Source organism: Macrosteles quadrilineatus, unplaced genomic scaffold (genome assembly GCF_028750875.1).
Source record: "Macrosteles quadrilineatus isolate MER2022 unplaced genomic scaffold, UCM_ALF_1.0 Scaffold_7__1_contigs__length_78375512, whole genome shotgun sequence".
Classification (NCBI taxonomy): Eukaryota; Metazoa; Arthropoda; class Insecta; order Hemiptera; family Cicadellidae; genus Macrosteles; species Macrosteles quadrilineatus.
The window spans coordinates 53,116,258-53,136,284 of record NW_026542600.1 but is presented as its reverse complement, the minus strand read 5'-3'; the positions used below and the strand labels follow the sequence as shown (position 1 = coordinate 53,136,284).

Here is a 20,027-nt window from a genome sequence, read left to right as displayed (position 1 = left end):
CTTCTAAAAGTGATGCTAATGCTTTGATGTGCTGATGTGTTTCATAATGTGCATAGAAAGTAGTTATCTTATTCGAACATATTTAGCTTGCTTTTCCTCTGATCAATTAATATCAACATTTTTTTATGCTAAAATACTATTAAAATAGAATTGCAATGTAAGTAAAAAAAATTTTTACCTTACAGTAGAAGCTGGAATTAATTTAACTAAAGCTTTCCTATAGTTATAAAGTAGAATGTGGAGAACCAACATTTTATACTGTCAGAACCAACTACAGAGGCAAAATAACTTAACCTTTTATCGCCATAGGTGTGATTGAGAAACAGCTATTAGAAATGTTTTAGACATGACTTAAAAAACAGAGCTAAAAAAGAACAGGTAGAGTTATCATATTTTAAAATGTATAGGTACTTACGTTTGCAAGGTCTGTCTGGGAACATTCTAGCAAATCCTGGACGGCAGACACAACGCATCACGTTGTCAATCTTTTGGCAAAGCTCATTCCTTGATGCCTTGCACTCTGGTCTGCATTCAGAGTCTGATGAATGGTGGGTGAACACGTTTCCAAGCAGAACATTTGGGCTAATCTCATTTGCCTCGTCTGGAACCTGGATCTCAGGAGGTGGTCTGTTGTCTGGGATTGGCACAGTGTGGATATCTCCCATACCAGACTTTTTGTCAGTCATTACCACAAATATTGACTCGTTATCATGAGGATCATGTGCTGGCTTATCTTCATGCCTATCCTCAGGTTCATGTTTAACCACTTCTACATCACCTTTAGGATAAACTTTGGGATACTCTTCGGTTTCAACAGTGCCAGTGTACACAGTCGAGGTAGCTTGAGGTATCGTTGTTGTTACTGTTGATAAGATGCTTGTTTGTTTCACCAATGTGTGTACTTCCGTCACTGTGTCAAGAAGCGTTGAAGTTTGAGTTTTAGTTACAACCAAGGTATGTGTCGATGGTTCTTGACCCTTACTGTGCACCACAGTTGTTTCTGTTGCGGTTACAGTTGTTGTTTGAGTGTGAGTAACAACAAATGTTGATGGAGGTGGAGCTGTCACTATACCATCAGATTCTTCCAGTTCATCTTCAAGACCCTCAACTGTCAACACTATTTTGTGGTGATCTTTGTTTTCTTTAACATTTTCCACTTTGCCACTAGACTTTGTTTGATTTTCTCGTGGTTCGACTACTACGCTTATCACAGAATGGTGACTTTGACTCGTCTTAGTTGGCTTGATTACTTTTGTTGTCATTGTTGGTCTTGTGAAAAGATTACCAAAGATAGTTGTAACCCCAGTTGTAACCAATACAGATGATGGCTTATTCTTACTAATGCTTGGTCTTGAATCATCCTTGACTGGAGTGGCAAAATGATGATTTTCATCTAAGATTGTTTCAGAGCCCACAACAAATCCGTCTTTCCAATCCGCCGAGATGTTTGTTGTTTCAACAGCTGTTGGTTTAATTATAATTTCTGGCATCATATCTGTTACAGGTACTGGTACAGGCTTACCCACAACAACTGTTTGTAGTGAAGGCTGTGATCCAGTGATTTTAATGTTTCCTTCTGGCTTCAGTCGGTGACCGTTAATGACGTTTGTCAGTACAACCTTGGAATCAGCAGTGATTACCTCGGGCTGTTGAGAATGTTCTTCCACAGTCAACACCCCTTTTAGTACTGGATTGATAGAGTCTTGTTGTGGAACTATTATAGTATTTGAATCACTTTGCGGATTCCACTGCTGTTGTGGCTCTGTATTTTCGTTTGATGTAGGTCTTTTTTGCACCGCTTTGAGGAAGTAGTCTTCCTCGGGTTTCGATGGTGGAGGTGACAATGTTTCAGGAAGCATAGGTGGTTCAAGTTTTGGTGGCAACGTCGATCGTGGTGGTTCTTGGTTAGGTTGAAGGTGAGGGATTTCAAACTTGTAAGGAGGAGGTGGCTTTGGTTTTCTTTGAGGAAGTATTGGCCTTCTTAGAGGATTTCCAAGAGTAAGAACAGGTCGAGGTGATGTGTCTTCATGAACTGTATACATGTGTTGTGGAGGAGGAGGCGAGAGTCCAAGGACTGAGTCATCCTGTTGAGAAGTTCTATCAAACTGACTCTGAGATGGACTTGGAGAACTAAATGGCCTTGGAATGTCACCTTGAATCATGGATTCAACTTGTCCAGGGTTCTGAGGTGGTGGTGGTGTTTCAAACATAGGTGGAAGTGGTAGTTTCTCATCTAGATTCATGGTTTCCACTGTGTTATCACGCACCGGTTTTGGTTGCTTCTTATTCTCATAGTAAACTGGTTCCACCACCATTGGTTTTTCTTCATGATGATTCCCAATGCCAATAGCAGCAAATAGGGCTGGGTTTAGGAAATTACCACTGACCGGTCTGTCATTTGAATTTATGGTTCCCTTTTCTTCTTGTGGAAACACCAGTGATCCATCGGGTTTAAGTTTTGTTGGGGAGCCAACGGCTAGTGTTGCTTGGGATTTGTCAGTAAACTGATTCACACCAGGTCGCCCATTGATGATAGGAGCTTGATTGTTGATACTTGAAAGACCATCAAGCTGAACCGGTTTTGAGTTTACGACTGAAAAGTTAATATCTCCTTCAGGCCTTGCTAATCTATCTGGTCTGTTTTTATAGTTAGTATAATATTCAGAGTTGGTTTTCCTATCATCATCGATTGGATCTATAGGCATACTCGTTGATGGATGAGATGACAACTCTGGGGGAAGTTGACCCGGTCTCAGTGGTCTTGGGTTGGACTCTTGGATTACTTCTCCACCATCTTGGTCATCTGGCTCTTCTCCGAACACATATTCATCTTCACTAGGTCTTCCGTGAGTCGGAGGCGGAGGTGGTGGTTTTAAGTACTCTCCTAGACCTGGAGCATAGTCCTGGCCTTGATTGGTAACATCAGTAAAGTAATAGTCTTGATTAACAATTTTATTATTAGTGTTTATCGGTATAGGTCTTCTTTCATTTTGGTCATGACGATGTGCTTGATGATTTTGTTGGTCAGGTTTGAATACTTGTTGATTTCCAGCAGCAACATTGATCCCATGAGGTGCAACTGGCACATCCAGATTGTTGGTATTTATTGGTACTCTAGCCTCGTGTGTTATGCCTTCTCCCTCTGGAGCAGGTCTTGAAGTACTCAAGGCATCAACCACATGGTCTACTACTGCATCAGGATACGGAGAAGGGTCATTGAATATTTCACCCTTTTGACTATGCTCCCCACTGTAAATCAATGCTGTAGAGCTACCGTGAGGTATTATTACGTTTGCCACTTGAGATGGTTGAATGTTGACTAGAAGAGGATTGACAGAAGACTGATCTACAAAGTCAGTATTGTCTGGTAAGAGGATTGGTGCTTGCTGAATTGGACCTACATGATCTTTCTGGCTGTTTATTGAATTGAATGTTTCGGTATCTGAGTGAACAGTTGGTCTAACATCAAAATTGTTATTGGGGATGTTATTGTAAACTGGAATATTCTGTTGAGGAGGATAATATGGCTTATTTGTTTGTTGGTAGTTAACATTGCTCGGTTCTTTTCGTGGTGGAGGAATAAAGAATTCATTATGATTGAATGGTCTATTATTATTATTATTAGCCAAGGGATGTTTCTTAAAGTTTTCAGGATGTTTGAAAAACTCAGGATTGAAGTTGATTGTATCATAGTTTTGAAGATGTTCTTTGATATTCTTATATGGAGGCTCACGAGGAAGAGACTGACGGTGAGGTGGATCTCTAGATGAGTGATGAGCAAGTGGTATGTAATGACCAGTATGATCTCTCATTGGCCAATTTGGTTTGCGTTTTGGCGGTGGAGGAGGTTTCATCCCAATAGGTGTGTCATCTTTCCTGTATGGTTTAGAGTCTAGAACTGGAGGCCTCGGTCCATGAACAGCAGGCCTTCCAATGATGACGTCACTGTTTGCTGTGATTACTTGTCCAGGACTGATAGGAATTCCTCCAGCCAAAAGAGGACTCTCCATTGTTGGTCTGCCTACCACTACAGTCAGTTTATTTCTTTGGTTTGTGTCTGGGAAAACATTATGTCCCTCTAAGTTTTGGCTTTCCTCGGCTACAGAATCTGCTGCCATTCCTCCAACAGGAATGTATATTGGTGATCGAGCTGGTGGGGGTTTTGGGCCAGCGTAAGTCAATAGAGGATTCTTTTTGAACTGCATATCACTAGGTTCATTTGCATTTACTCCTAAAGTATCATTCCTTCTCCTCTGTTCTGATTTTAGATTATTTTTTATCAACCCAGCCATGGCATTGATCACTGGCCCTAAGGCATTCAAACTGTTTATTCCCAGAGACCCCAAACTTAGTAGATTACTGACTGCCGAGTTGGTTCCTGAGACTTGAGTTCCGTCTGGGTGCTTACTAACTGGATCTGATACTGGTATGATGGACACATTTCCATTCGGATCCTTAAACTTTATCACTTGAGCTCCTGGCATAATAGTTGCCCCGTTCTTTGTAACAGTTGAGCTTGCTAAAATAGATGTTTCATATGTTTGTTGAGACTCATCCGCTTCCGATTCTCCAGAAGTTAATGTTAGAGCTTGTGACTCAGCTGCTGATAGGAATTCTGATTGCAAATTTTCAGTGTTCGGTTCTGTACTTTCATGGTTTTCTGCATTTGTGGGTTGGTTTGCTTTGGTGTGACCAGCAACATCCACCATTAAAGTCCTCGTTGTGGTTGGTGTAACATTATCAATTTGGTCATTTTCATCAAAAAATATTATTGTTGAACCAGTAATAACATTGTTGTTAGACGATGTTTCTTCAAAGGATGAAGATAGTTCAGGTGATGCAGTCTGTTTTACAGATTGTTCTCCAAATGCTGTGATTTCCATCTTTTGCCCATCATTTAGAGTTGCTGTTGCAATTATTGGCAAACCATCACTCTGCAAGGAGCTTCGAAGGGATGACAAATATTCAGAGTCCAACAAATCTGTGTTAAGCGTTTCAGTTACAATATTTTGAACAACGTTGGTTCTTGAACTGACAATGGTTGAAGGTTTCCCATTGTTGTCTTGAAGTAACGTTGTGAAGTATGTGAATGTTGTAAGATAAGTTTTAGTGGCTAAGACATTTATTGGGCTTTCAGATGTGGACACAGATTCTGGAGCCCTTGTGGATGTAATTTTCTCTTTGACATTTTCTGATCCCTCTGGATTTGTACTTGTCCTTTTTGGTGGTATTACAAACTTCTCCGTGACTACATCAGAGGATGTTGCCACCTCAGAATGAACTATAGTATCCTCTCCATCCAGCATTGTACTGAAGTATGTGTAAGTTACAAAATATGTCTTTACTATATCTGTTGTTAAAGCTGTGGGTTTGATCTCGACAGAGGATGCTTTGTTATCACTTTCAGTGATTATAACTTGGGTCATCACGTCCTCTGTACTGACTATTTTGAAGTCTGCACCATCTGCAAGTGTTTTTGTGAAAGAAACTGGAACAAATAACGAAATAATTAGTTTACACAGTTAAAAATTATAGTTATTGTTAACTATGAAGTATGTCATAAGTACTGTATTTTATTAATTTGCTAATGTAATATTAAAAATGAAACAATAACTCGTTTCCCTTTCATAATAGCCCTGCCAAAATCATACTTTTATCTGGCTGTAAATGTTATTACATGCAATTAAAAAAAACTATTTTCTTTGGTATTGCTAGTAGCTTTACAAAACTTACCCTTCCTTTCCTACTTCACAATGTGTCTGCTACAATCATTTTTGGAATATTAAAAAAAGCATTATTGAAAAAGTGTGGTCTTTAAAAAGAAAAGAAATTCTTTTTGGCAAACATTCAAATTCAAATATATTTATTTATTATTATTAGAAAAATCTTTATTGTTTCAATATTACATAGAAATGTACAATTGAGAAATATAACAGCACACGAAACAATAACCACCAAGGTTAATCAACCTGATTTTGGTGGTCAATATTTAGGATATAACAAGCATGGCCTCGCCAAGTGTACAAAACTTGTCGGAGAGGACCAATAGATTAAAAAACATGACAAAGTTTACAGATTTTTCTCTTTATTCTTTAGTTTTGTTTTCTAAGTACATAGAATTATGGAAACTAGTTCTAAGGCGGTTTGTGGCAGGCACTTATTAATAGCAAGAGTGTTTTTGGCAGCTAAACTTAATTCTTAACATTAGAATAAAGATAATACTTTTTTGTGAATATCATTAAACTTTTCATATTATTTGATAATTACTAAGAATTACTATTCTTGCAATGAGTTCTTGAACCTGTTGATAATCCTAATTATATCTTGTATTAATACCAATTTGACAAATAATTTATGTATAAATGTAACTGGCTCTTTTATATGTCATAGCATTTAGTTTATAGCTTGTGCTGTACCAGTGTTGAGATAGGTGTTGGTGTCTTGTCCTGGAGGCTCTGATGGTTGGAGAAGATCCTCTGGTGCTGTCACAGTGTTGGAGACTACCCTCTTCGAGGTCAACACTAGAGGTATCTCCCCATCCACCAGGGTATTCAGATACGTGTAAGTTGTATGGAAAACCCCTGTTGCCAAACTTGGACTTGCTGTCAAAGTCACCTTTAGAAAAAGCATACATAAGGAATGAGAATATACATGAACATTTTGACTAGAGTTATTTCACCCTAATGATCTTTTACTTATATATAAAATATTTCTGAAACTATTCAGCATATAGTTGAAGCAATACACAACATTTTAATATCATTATCGTAAATCTTTTCTTTAATCATAGCTCACTCCCTTTTTATTTCAATGATCCTCCTCATAACCAGCAAACACCTTATTCATATAACATCCCTTACAATTAATCTACACCACCTAATCTTCATCCTAAAGTCATTCAAAACCATCTAAATTCTCCACAGATTATTGTCATACATTAAAATAATTTCCCTTGTCAAATAATCACCATAATAATCACCAAATAATCACGCTTTTTTCGCAGTAATAATTATTTTTACTATTTTTTTTAGAAAAAAAAATTATACTCAGACCTTATAATAGCAATGTACCTCAATACTCTTGGCTTTCACAACTATTCTTTAACTACACCGTGATAACAATAATTAAAAAATTTAATGTTCTTGCACACTTCATTGCATCATTTTCTTATCTAATATAGTACATGCAGTATTCAGGTCCCCCATAAATTTCTGTTGCATTTCTTCATCTTTTTGAGTGTTTTATCCTTTACAGTATCCAAACACTTTTACAGTGCCCAGCAGTTTTGATCTTATTAACTACTGTTCTTCACCTTGGTAACATAGCAAACGCTATGCTTCACCTTGGTAACTTAACAACCCCTGTGTCTCGCCTTGTTAACTTAATAACCCCTGTGACTCACCTTGGTAATGTAAAAACCCTTGTTTATCCCCTTGGTAGCTTTACAACCCCTGTGCCTCACCTTAGTAACAGGTGTTGGAGTGACTGCCACAGAAGGTCTCCTTTCCTCAGTGACTACGTTTGAGACTACCTCCTCTCGGCTGGACACCACCGTTTCCCCTCCCTCAAGTAGGGTGGTTCGATATGTGTACGTTGTCAGGTAAGTTTTAGTTACTAGCTCTTGAGTCTCCTACAAGATTGAAGATTTGGATGTAAAAGATTTAACACTGTATGTATACAGTAGCTTCAAAGTTATAGTAATTTCAGTGTATTGTAAATCAGCACCTTTGCAATGAAATATTCTTCCAAATTTTGAAAGGATTGAAATACCCTCAAAATTAAACACATATCAACTAGAAAACAACACATGAGTTCTACACTTTTGAATTTATCTAGGGTGGTCAAAGTGCCTTGTTAACATTTGAATGGGACTTAATTTCTTCAGTTTTAGGTTATTCAACTTAAGTTGAGAATTTAATGATTGTAAATGGTAAAGTATTGTACAATCCATTGGTTATCTTTTATAGAGGTGTGTAAACTCTTACCTGGTTGGAGTCTTGAGGAAGCAACATCATCATCGTGTCTGTGAGTGTGCTCGGAGCTAGCGTGATTGGACGTGTCAGACTGGAGGGTAGCCTTCGCAGAATGTCTTGACCTGGCATAGTTGTGCGATCGCCAGCCACAATCACTTCCACCCCATTACTCATCTTCTTTGTTGCCAACTGGAATGCCCTTCCTTCATCTAATGCTGTTGCTAAATTGTACAAAGAAAAGATCACAATGAAATTCAAAGAACACTATAGGATAATATTTACCGTGACTGAAGCTGTAATCTATTTGAACAAAATCTATCGTTATAAAAAAACAAAATTGTCTTCTGTACTTTCACAAGAGGTTCTCATCCTTTCCTTTGAGGTGAACTTATAATAAAAGTTAACAACCCTTGTACTAGTGTTGACGGATCTGTTAAACAATCTCAATAGTGTAAATGTTTCTCCTATCCTCCCCATATTTTTCTTGCTTGTTCAAGAAAAGCTTTAAGTGAAAAGTGTGGAAACTCTAGAAAATGAAAATTATGTTTAATGTTTAGTTAGTAACTGTTGAGGGTCAATTACATTTTCTCCGTCAGAAGTTACTTGATACATTTACTGACAATCGTAACAGACTGAGTTGTTAAAAGTTTTGATTAATTGACAAAGCAAAACATTTAAAAAGAAAATTCATAGTTATTTTGAGAGAAAAACAAATATAAACTGGAATATTTTGAAATAGATACAATAATTGTAAATACCCTCACTGCAGCTAATCTGTAGACTAAGTGAATTTCCATTTGACTTATTGGGCTTTCACTGGAATATGCCCTTAAGTAAAATGTTTAAATTAAGTTAGGGTTTTAAAGTTTAAAGTTTAAAGTTCGGGTTTTTAAAGTTAGGGTTTTTGGAAATTTTGCTGTAACCATTGATTGTACAACATTGCATACTAAATTGTTATTTATTTTTTAAATCTTTACAAATTTATAAAGAAATTGCGAAATGTCATGTTTTAAGTGTGAAAATGGAAAAACTTATTTTTATCCCATAAACCCCCATATAATAGGCCCCTACTGTTCCCATAGTTTGATTATACTGTTTTGCAAACTTGTTTGAATGAAACGGAGACTTACTTGTTTGTACCAAATTTGATTACAATCAAATGATTTTAAGTAAAATAATTTTGCTAACAGACATACATATTTATTCATGAATTTGAACAGATGGTATTTTTGGCCTCAGGGGACATCCATATGAGAAAGAAAATTAGCACCCGGTCTAGGTTTTACCATGAGACCTACGGTAAAAGTAATTACCTGTATAGGAAATTTGCTAAAACTAAAATTAGGGATAAAGTTTGAGATTGCCAAGACTTATTAAAAAAAGTACCGGTTTAAATTACAAGGACTCAAAAAGGAAAGGCTTATAAATGGCATAAAAAATATATAAATTATGTATATAATTTGATATGTTTGCTGGGAAACCAAAATTTCAACAACTTATTCATAATTCCAATTACCACTAGACCTATCAAAGTATGTCAGAAAAGGTTTAGAAAAGTTGAAAGTACATTCAATTGTTTTTACAATGTGTATGTAAAATAATACTGAAAGTGAGACAAGAAACTTTATTTATATAATACAATTTACCAAATACCACATTGATGAGGTGGAAGAAACAAAAATCAAACAGAGCTTAAACTGTACAACAGAGAAGAAACAGGAAGAAGAATCTCACCTGAATCAGTATAGGCCAGGACTGGAATAGTGAGTGTGAGCGTCTTTGTGGCAGGTTTGACAGAGGTAGAAGAGGTTATTATACTTTCGTTCCCACTAACTCGGGTTACAACATAAGTGTAAGTTCGGAGTCTAGTTGAAGTAACTATGGTTGTTAGATAGGATGTAGGAGTAACAGAAATTTCAGGAGAAACAGATTCCATAGGTTCACTGAGAGAGGGTTCGACCAGTGCTGGTGTGGTATGTACCTTTTCCTCTAAACCATCGGACATTGATTGTTCTATCGGCAGATTTGAAGTAAATAGACTATCAGATTTTATAGGGGAAAAAGTGTTCAGAGTTTCTTGTGAAATAGTTGGCTTAATTTCTGAAGGGATAAATTCGCTTACTGAAAGTTCTTGTCCTTCAGACTGTACAAGAGAGGAGGTTCTTGTCTCAAGGAGAGCAGTTGAAGTAGTAGAGATAGTTGTTGTGGGGTTGCGTCTTCTTGTTCCAGGGTAGCCAGTTATAATTCTGGAAGGTTTTCTTGTCACAGAAGACTTTGTTGGCCGAACAAACTTTGGCGGGTTTTCAAATTCGAAATGTTCTTGAGTCTGAACAGGAGCTTCGGACACTTTGTACTCTGTAATATCTGGTGCAATTGATTTATTGTTTATTTCTTCAGCAGCTGAGTTAAGTGCACTATTGCCAGTTATGTGTCCATTTTCTTCCTTTACACTCTCCAGTTCTGATTGTTCCCTCGACTCTTCAGTAACAGGTTGTGAATATTCATTATCTTCAGCAAAAGAAAGTTCAGATTTGACAACGCTACTGACTGTTGCAACATTTGATGGTATATTGGACACAGTAGGTGTGATATCAATAATTATGCTATCTGTTGGTTCATAAAACCAAACAATACTTTCTTGAATGTCAGAGTTATGGTTTTGACCACTTAAGTTAGGGTTGTATTGCAAACGAGGCTCATTTTCATCATCTACTTCCTCAGTAACGTCCTTCAGTCCTAGTTCAGAATTTACTTGCCATTCTTCAGTTCTATCATCTTCATCATTGTAGTTTGTGTCGTCAATTGTCTGTTCAAAATTGGTGTTCAGTGTAGGGTTCTCATAGTCATAATCTGTTTGCAAGTTCAAGAAAAAATTTGAGAATATTGTTGCTGGGGTTTCAGGTGTAATTGGCTCTTCAGTTTTAGTTACAGGCCTTTTTTTAGTAACTTTTACTCTTCTTTTTGTTGCTGCTTCAACTAAACTCGGTGTTGGCACTGGCCGTCTTCTTGTTACCAGCACCTTCTTTCTTCTAATCGCAGGTTCAATTGAGGGTAATTTTTCAGTTGAATAAATTTGTCCACCATCTTGATTGTATGTATCTGACAGTGGTAATGGATAGCTATCTTCATTGAATGTACCGGCAGCACTGTGGATATTTTCATCATTAAAATTGCTTTGAGAACCATAACTGTTTTCAGGTTCAACGGAACTGACAGGACGCCTTCTTCTTACCGCAACTCGTCTACGTGCTGGTACGGCTTGTTCAGTGGATGTTTCTATAAAATCTACTTCTTCATTCTTTGGACGTTTTCTTATGACTTTTATCTTTTTAGTTCCGAAATCTGACAGGCTAGAAAGAACATCTTGGGTTTGTAAAATGTCTTGATGTGTAACATCATGAGATCTCTGAGCTTCTGATGGAGTCAAGTCTTCATCAATATTTATTCTCCTTTGGATTGGTACCCGAACCTTTACTCGTTTTCTTCTTGGTTGGTCGAAATTTGTGCCATCAACCTGACGTTTGATTCTTACTGATTTGTTATGCCTTAAAAAAATAGAATCGTCTGTATTCTTTATTGTTACTTTGCTCCAATCGAATTGGTTGCCTTTCCGCTGACTTGGAGCAGTTTCAGCGGGGCTTTTGGATAAAAAATGACCGGTAACTTTCTTAATTTTTGATGGAGAGGCTTTTGAGTCTTCTGTTGATTGATCTTGACTACTCTTTGAAGGCTTCGCTATTATATACTCTGTCCTAAGCTTTGACTGATCTGTTGTTAAATATTTGCTAACATCGCCTACAATACTCTCTAAACTTTGAGTTTCTACTTCACTTTCTTCAACAGGAACTTCGTTTAAAGCTGACATAACATAATATCCTAAATAGTTATCTTCTGGGATTGAAAATGAACTGCCTATTTCTGGTATTTTTGAAGATTCAACCTTGTAGTTTTCTATATCATCAACTATATATTCAGCTTCTCGTTTGCGTAGTGTGACTGAACTCTCTTCTCCCAAAGTTACGGTTGACAATATAGTACTGAAATCACCAGGTCTTCGACCTGATACATACAAGGTTATGACACTTGTTTCTTGTATCACTGGAGGTGGGGACTCTTGTGGCTTTTTATTACTATTTTTAGATTTGACCTTTTTCCGTGTTTTTTGTTCTGGTTTTGGTTGTTCTACTATTTCATCAACTTCAACTTCCATTGAAGATGTCTTTTCGTCTTCTTCAACTGGTCTTCTTCTAGAGACAAACCTCTGAGAAGGTTCATCTACTTGTAACTTTTCTTCTTGGATATTCAAGATGTCTTGCGGAACTATTTGTTGTTGAAGTGTTCCCAACAATGGGTTAATGGTAGGCTGAGGAGGAGAAAGTAATTGAGCTTGTAGGAGTGCAGGCAACAACAAAGAATTGATCTGCTGAGGGTTGTTAGCTATTGCTGCAGTGGGAGTGACAACAACAGTCTCTGTCAAATATTCAGTAGCTGTAATGACTTGAGTTGAGCTATCTACTATAGTTGTCAAAATTTCTTTTCCTCTAAAAGTCAAGGGTAAAACGGTAGATGTATGGTCTGTTACAGTTGTTACATAAGTAGTTGTTTTAGTTTTAAATTCTGTTGTTGGTGTTGGTGGGACGACTTGTTGGTTTTGTAGACCCAGAAGAGGATTTATTTGTTGTGGATTTGGCTGAAGATTCAAATTTCCAAGAAGAAGTTGAGATAACAGAAGATTTGCAAGAGGTGCATTTGCTGCTATATCAGGTTGAACAGTACTGACTTCTTGCCTAACGTCATAAACAGTGCTTGGGACAATATGTGAAAAAGACGTTTTCCTCCCCCTTAATGTTGTTGGTGTGAATGTGATACTTGTAGTTGGGGTCTCATAAACGACAAATTTGGTAACCTCCATTACTCCATTAGGAAGTGTGCTCGTTATATCACTTGTCAACTGAATTACTATATTTCCATTCTTAGCAGTTGCTGTAGTGTATTGATGAGGTCCTAATATTTCTAAGCTAGGTTTTGCTGTAATAACGTTTTTGTACTCCGTTACCTTACCATTTATTACTGGAATAGTAACTTCTGTTGGAACTTGATGTGTAACAGTTATTGTTCCATCAAAACTGGAAGGGGAAAAAGAATATGTATCAAAGTCAGTATTGTCACGATACCTTGATCTAGTTGAGGTTCTTCCTCTACTAGTGAATCTTCTACCACTGTTTCTTGAGTTGTATGATGTGTCTTGTTGAGATGTTGTTTGAGTTCTAAGCCTAGGAGGTTTTGGCCTCTGAACCGTAGTTGTTTCGGAAGTTGATGTTCTCCTTCTTGATGTTGGCCTTTTGAAGTCGGTCCTTGCTGACTGAGACGATGATTTATCTCTTAAAGTAAATTGAGCTCTTGAAGCAGTTGATGAGGCTTTAGTTGGTCGAACTCTTGGTTGGGTTTGTGCTGTTTGTCCTCTTGATCTAGGTGTATATCTATTTGGCGATCGAGTTGTGGGAGTTTCTGGCACAAGTGCTTCAGTATCATCCACATAGTAATCAACGGATGGAGTTCTAGATGTTGGTCTTTGGTATCGACTCTGATATCTTCTGGTACCATATTCAACAGCTTGCCTTTTTGTCCTAGAACGTCTGAATCCTTGGAATGGTCTGATTTGAACTGTGTTTAAGGCTTTACCTCTACGGTCTGTTTTTGTTGATTCTGTGGTTGAAATGGGTGTTGTTTCATTTGAATGCTGGGACTCCGAATGTTCAGAACCCTCGTAATCATTATCTGCAAAATCATTCTCTTCATCCAATTTTGCATCATTTTGATCAGTTTCATCTATTTTGTCATCCTCCTTTTCCTCGGCTTCTTCAGCTGGAGTTGGCTTCCTCAAAAGACCCCTTGGAGGGAATAGGCTATTTGATGGCCTTTGACGATTTCTTGGTGGAAATGTTGGGACTGGTCTGTTTCTGGTGGGTGTTACAGGTGTAGTTGCTGTTGCTCCCCTGCTATCAGGTCTGCGAAGTAAATTACTTCTGCGAGCTGGAGTGGTGGAAGGCTTAGGAGTGGTCGTAGTTGTTGACCTAGGCTGTAATATTGGAGGCCTTCTAAATCGAAGTAATGGATTATTACTTCGTCTAGAAGATTCGGTAGTAGTAACTGGAGGCGATGTCTCATGTTCTTCATCTTGAACAGTGAAAAGTGAATCTTCAGTTACAACTGTTGTCCCACCAATGTCATTTGTATTTACAATATCTTCAGTAGTGGAAGTCACCGTCTGCAGAGGTCTGCCAGGCCCTGACGACACTGTTGGTCTTATTCTAAATCTAGAACTTCCAACAAGGGGAGAAGAATTACGCTGGGCTGATGATGTTCTGTAGTTAAAGGATCCCCGTCTTGAGTTGGAACCAAATGAAGCTGTTGCTGTCGGGGATATTTTGGCACTTGACCTTCCTCTGTAATTGCTTTGGCTAGAAGATGCTTGACTAATACTAACTGTAGGGCTTCCTCGTCTTCCAGAAAATCTTCTTCCGGAGGATGCAGAAGCTGTAGCTTGAATAACATTTGAAGAGCTTGTTCGTCGACCACCTGAGAATCTATTTCTGCTTGATCCAAACCCTCTCTCACTTGACTTTACAGCTGGAGTTGCAGTTATTGTTGGAGTGAATGCATTTCTTGTAATTGTTGTTGCACTTCCGACGTCTCCTGTCTTCTTTTTTGGTAAAAATGTCGGACGTGGCCTCGAAGCAAAAGGTCTTATGACAGGAGTAAAAGTTTTCTTTCTACTAGAAAATGAAAGCCTGGATTTACCTCTTCCTTTTGAGCTGTCATCATCATATTCATGTTCGTTATCTTCATTATCTTGATCTGATTCATCACCGATAGAGCTTTCAATAACAGCTGGTGAAGGCGATGTTGATGCAGTTGCAGTTGGGTTTATTGCTCCAACATTTGACACTGACGAAGCAGATATGCCAGGGACTTGTGTTGGTTTCATTTCAACTTTGAAACTAGATGTACTTTCTATTATTTGGGCATACCTACCATCTATTAAAGTTCCTATAACTCTTGATTCATAAAAAGTTGTAGTTTTATCTTTTACAATGGACCCCTCTACTAGTCGGACTAATCCCGTTCTGTACGTTTTAGAACCAACTACAGTTGTTGATGGATCAAGAGATGGAGTCGCTGTTTTCCTTTCTTCATCTATTTGGACCGATGATGTGCTTTCAACAACTTGAGCGTACAATTTGTCAACATAAGTGCCAATAGCCTTTGTGGTGAAAAAAGTTGTACTTATACCATCAGCATCAACTATCTTCCCTTCGTTAATTGAAACTATGCCGGTAGGTTGAGTTTCTGGTGTCACCACAGAGGTTGATGATGGAGAAACTGTCGGTGAAACAATTTGTGTTGAACTCTCCAATATCTGAGCGTACAAGCCATCAATGTAAGTTCCAAATACATCAGTAGATAAGAGTGTTGTGATTCCGTTATTAACTTCACTTGTTCTAATTGTTGATATGAGACCTGTTGGCTTTACATTGAGGCCTACAGAGTTTTGAGTAGCATTTACAGTATCGTTATTTTTATTTTCATCAGAATCTGTTGAGCTAGTATCTTTACCCTCAGGCACCTCTGCTGTAGGAGTTACAATATTGGTTACAGTTTCTAAACGACTATTTAACACAGTGCTGTTACCTATATATGAAGTGGTAAAGTAAGTGTAGGTTGTATAAAATGTCGTCGGTTCTAAGTCGAGTGTTGAAGTGGTAGAATTTTCTTTATAATTTATCTTGACTTCATCATTGTTATCGCCACTTATTCTGTCTGGAAAGTTACCTGGGGTAGTAGGCGATGGTGTTATAACTATTGGATCTGTTGTTGTTTCTGTTCCACTAGAATCAAGCTGCTTGGGCTCCAATGTGGAGTCAACAGAATTTTCACCAACTATAGAGGTGAGAACGGTTGGAAGAACGAGCTTTCTTTCTGTGGTCGGAGTTATTTTAATACTTTCTGTTTTCTCCATATCTTCTACTGTAGGCGTTACAATATTTGAAACTGTTTCCTCTCTGCTTGTCACCATAGTACTTCCATCTTTATACAATGTAGTCCAATACGTAAAAGTAGTAAAGTAAGTTATAGGAAGCGTTGCTTCCTCTGGACTTAGTGATTCTTCAATATCTGATGGTCCCAGTGTCTCAGTTACAACATTTGTGACTGTGTCCAGCCTACTGATGACATCACTAGTTGTGCCCTTATAGACCGTTGTGAAGTAGGTAAAAGTGGTGTAACTGGTTTGCAACAATATTGTCGGTGAAAAAGATGGCTCGATTTCTTCTGTGTTACTCTCTGAAGTTATTTGATCGTCAGGGTCATCATAGCTCTCTCTGTATACTTTTCTACTTCCACCGGAACTACTACTAGTGACATCCACTACAACAGTTTGGAGAACATCTGAATCTTGAGGTGAGGAAATTCCTAAAAGTAATTTTTCCTCCTTTGAAAGCTCTTTGTCACTTTGATCATCATCTTCTTGGTTTGTCGTTGAATCTTTATTGCTTGGATGACCACGAGACATTGTGGTGTCGTATTTGTAAGCATCATCAACATTTGACGCTTGAATGCCTATTTGTCCATAATAAGACTCAGATACTGGTGCAACCTCATTGTCTTTTACTTTAGGCCTCAAAATAGTTTTATCATAGACTCTTGTTGGACTTGCTTTTAGTGACAAGACTGTGTTGGCTTCTGGCAAATCTTCTGGTGATTCCACTTGTTCGTCAGGCAACACCGATACATAATCTGAGCTAAAAAGCTGAACCTGTGAGGTAGGTTTAATATTGGATATTACTCCACTTGGTGTAACAATATTTGTATAAACTTCTGTTCTGCTTTCAACCTCTGTTTCACCATCAACAAATACAGTTGTGAAATATGTATATGTAGTGTAAAATGTTTTATATCCATCTTCATTTATCTCGTTTACACTGTCCAGACTTGGGGTTGCACTTTGCAGCTCCTTTACTACATCTACAGATTCCAGTGTTGAAGCAAAAAGGTGATCATCGTCAATAGCATCCGAATCATCAAAGTACTTAGTTGTGGGCCTTCCTATTCCCACACTCGTAGGAACAACATCCACAATTTCTGATGGTGAAAGAACATTTGTTGATTGACTTTTTTTGAACAGCCCTGCAATAGCAGGGTCTGCTGCAAAGGCATTATCTAGGGTAGTTGTGACAACGTTTGTTACTACCACTTCTCTGCTGGACACACTTGTGGACGACTCCTGGAAAAATGTTGTTAAGTAAGTGTATGTTGTGTACAACGTTTTGAATATAAGATCTACCTCTTCTTCTTGCACTTTCGGTGTTGTTGGGGAGAGAGTAGTTTTATCATCCTCTCCTTCTGTTTCCTCTTCTGTTGTTGTCACCATTGGTACTGTTGTTATGTCTGGACTTGTGATAGGTATTTGCGGAGTAGTTCCTTCTGTTTTAGCTTCTTCTGTGACAATGGTGGTTTCCTCTGGAGTTGTTGTTATAACTGATTCTGTTGTGATATCTGAAGGTGCTACTGTAGGGCTTACTGTACTTGCAACCGCAGGGTCGATTAATTTTGTAACGTACATAACATCTTCAGAAGTGACTTCTCTTGATTTTATGGATGTCGTCTGACCACCATTTTCGTCAGGTATAAAGAAAGTTGTCAAATAAGTAAATGTCTTATAAACTGTTGAAGGAACAATTCTTGTAATGTATCCAGGTGTGGACTGTTGATTATTATATTCGTCTTGGACTATTGTTTGTTCTGGCCCTCGATTATCGATTTTTCGGGCAGTATCGACTTCGTTAGAAAGCTCATTTTCGGATGTGGTTTCTTCAGGATACATCACTTGGGCATCTCTTTGTGTTGTATCCGACGAGCTACCTTCAGTAGTAACTCCTTCTGTAGTTTCAATTTCAGACGCAAAAACAACGTCTTTATTGTCAAGAGACTTTGATATAGCTGACGCAGAACTAGGAGCTATACCAAGACCAACTCCAGTAGTCGTTATTACATCGCCTCCAACATTTATCAAGACACTCGATGCCGATTGTATTAATTGTTTATAAGCACCATCAATAACAGTGCCGAAAACAAATGATGTGAATACTGTAGTCGTACCATTAAATGACTCAGTTCCACCAATGGATTTAAGGAGGCCTAAACCATCAGTTGCTGGGTTGTAGACTTGAGTAGATGTCGTTGCAAATGTTGATAAAGGTTCAGTTGCAACGGATTGTGACTTCACATCGTCAGAAGTGTCTTCAATACTCGGTTGTATGGATTCATTGTAGTCGGGAGATGGAAATGACGGACTGATACCAAACCTGTTTTCATTTTCAGAAGGAGGTTGAGGAACGTATACCGGTTCATAAGCCTTGCTTTCTCTTAAAGCAGCATCAGCTTGTATTGTTGGTAGAGTTGTATGCATGCTCAAGGAGTGGCCTGTTACGGTTTTTGTTGCCATTCCAGGTGAATGGGACATGAACGTTTTGATGCTCGTCACCACCGGCATGGCCGCATCCTCTGGACGTAATGTAGCTTCTCCTGTGATGGACGTGACAGCACCAGCAAGTTGAGGATCTGGAGTCTTTGGCATGAATACAATAACTGTATCTCCGACTGTAGTCATGAAATCAGCGAATCCAAAGTACGTCACTGTATCTAATTTTTTCTCTTGTTTCACCGGTATACCTCCTCTAAATAATGCTTTTCCATTTCGTTTTCCTGGTTTTGCGACATCTTCTTTCTTTTCCTGTGGGTCATCCAAGGAGAATCCACTAGGAGCAAACTCATGACGGACGGTAAAAGTAGGCAAATCATTGTTAGATTTAATTACGTTGGCCGGTTTAATCTCACTATTCCTCTTGACAGAGTATTCCTTTCTTACCGATACTACATTCTCTCTTTCATCTCCAGCGACTGGAGGCAAAACCTTTTGAACGTTCTGCCTCGTATCGGACAAGTCGAAAAGGTCGTCTAATGTTAGCTTATTGTAGTTTTCATGATTACCAACTATTTCCTGAACTTTGGCCACATCGTCCAGTGACTGTGTCTGTTGACCCTCTCTCTCGGCAGGAGATTTGGCTTTGGTCGAATCCAAAGGGATTTTCGGTAGCACCGTAGGAAAGACTAGGAAAGTGTCAGTCGGTTTAGGTCTTGGGGAGTTGTCGTAGAAGACTCTGGACCCAGTGCTGAGGAGACGAGCGTATGTCGTCCCTAGAGTAGTTCCCAACACCTGCGTAGTGAATTCTGTGGTGGTGCCTGCCTGTACGAAGGTCCTTGCTGTAGAAGACAGCACCCCAAGTGCCCGAGGGCTCTTGGCATTCTCCTCCAATGAGAGGACCGTCACATCTAAGGAGGCACACATAGGAGGACAGACACACAAGAGGTTAGTCAAAGTCCACTTTGTACACAGAATGGCTGAGAAATATTCCATTCAAGATTCTTTTAATTCGCATAACAATTGTATTTTATAATTCATCAGATCAAAAATACCCAAAGTATCAAAATTCAAAAGTCTGCATTATGAGTACAGCTTTAAACAAAAGAGAATTGATTTTAAATAAGTTTACTACAACTCTTAGTTTATTCTATTCTAGCTATCTAGAACGTATACGTACATTAAAGCTCAGCTTAAATAATAAAAATATATACTGTCTATTACAGTTTGATTTACTTCCAAAAAAAAAGACCTTTGTAAAGATAATAGGGGATGTTAATGTTCACATGAAATATTTCCCAGCCAGGATTAAATATTATTTCAAGCGTACCACAAGTCATTGGGGCCATAATTATACAGTTTTCTTTTTTTAAACCTATTTTTTTAGTACAAAACAAGTTTGGGTAGATGAAACTTTACAACTACTGTTAATAAAACATAATATTTATTTATGGTTCCTCAATCAATAGACACATTTTAATTCTATAGACTATTTTTTTTTTTACATTATTAAAAGAAACTATTTAAATCACATGCATGAAATGCTTGTATAAGAGTTATCTAAATAATTTCAA

General features: G+C 38.1%; 1 protein-coding gene across 1 annotated transcript in view; it reads right to left on the bottom strand.

Annotated features, from left to right (window-relative positions):
* Positions 1 to 20,027, bottom strand: part of LOC128998505 (uncharacterized) — a 146,143-nt gene that overhangs the window by 16,268 nt on the left and 109,848 nt on the right. The window contains exons 3-7 of the mRNA XM_054424669.1: positions 9,708 to 19,364; positions 7,986 to 8,194; positions 7,463 to 7,630; positions 6,417 to 6,615; positions 416 to 5,488 (exon numbers count right to left, since the gene is read on the bottom strand). Coding sequence (XP_054280644.1) covers positions 416 to 5,488; positions 6,417 to 6,615; positions 7,463 to 7,630; positions 7,986 to 8,194; positions 9,708 to 19,364 — 15,306 coding nt within the window. The remainder of the gene's footprint in view (positions 1 to 415; positions 5,489 to 6,416; positions 6,616 to 7,462; positions 7,631 to 7,985; positions 8,195 to 9,707; positions 19,365 to 20,027) is intronic.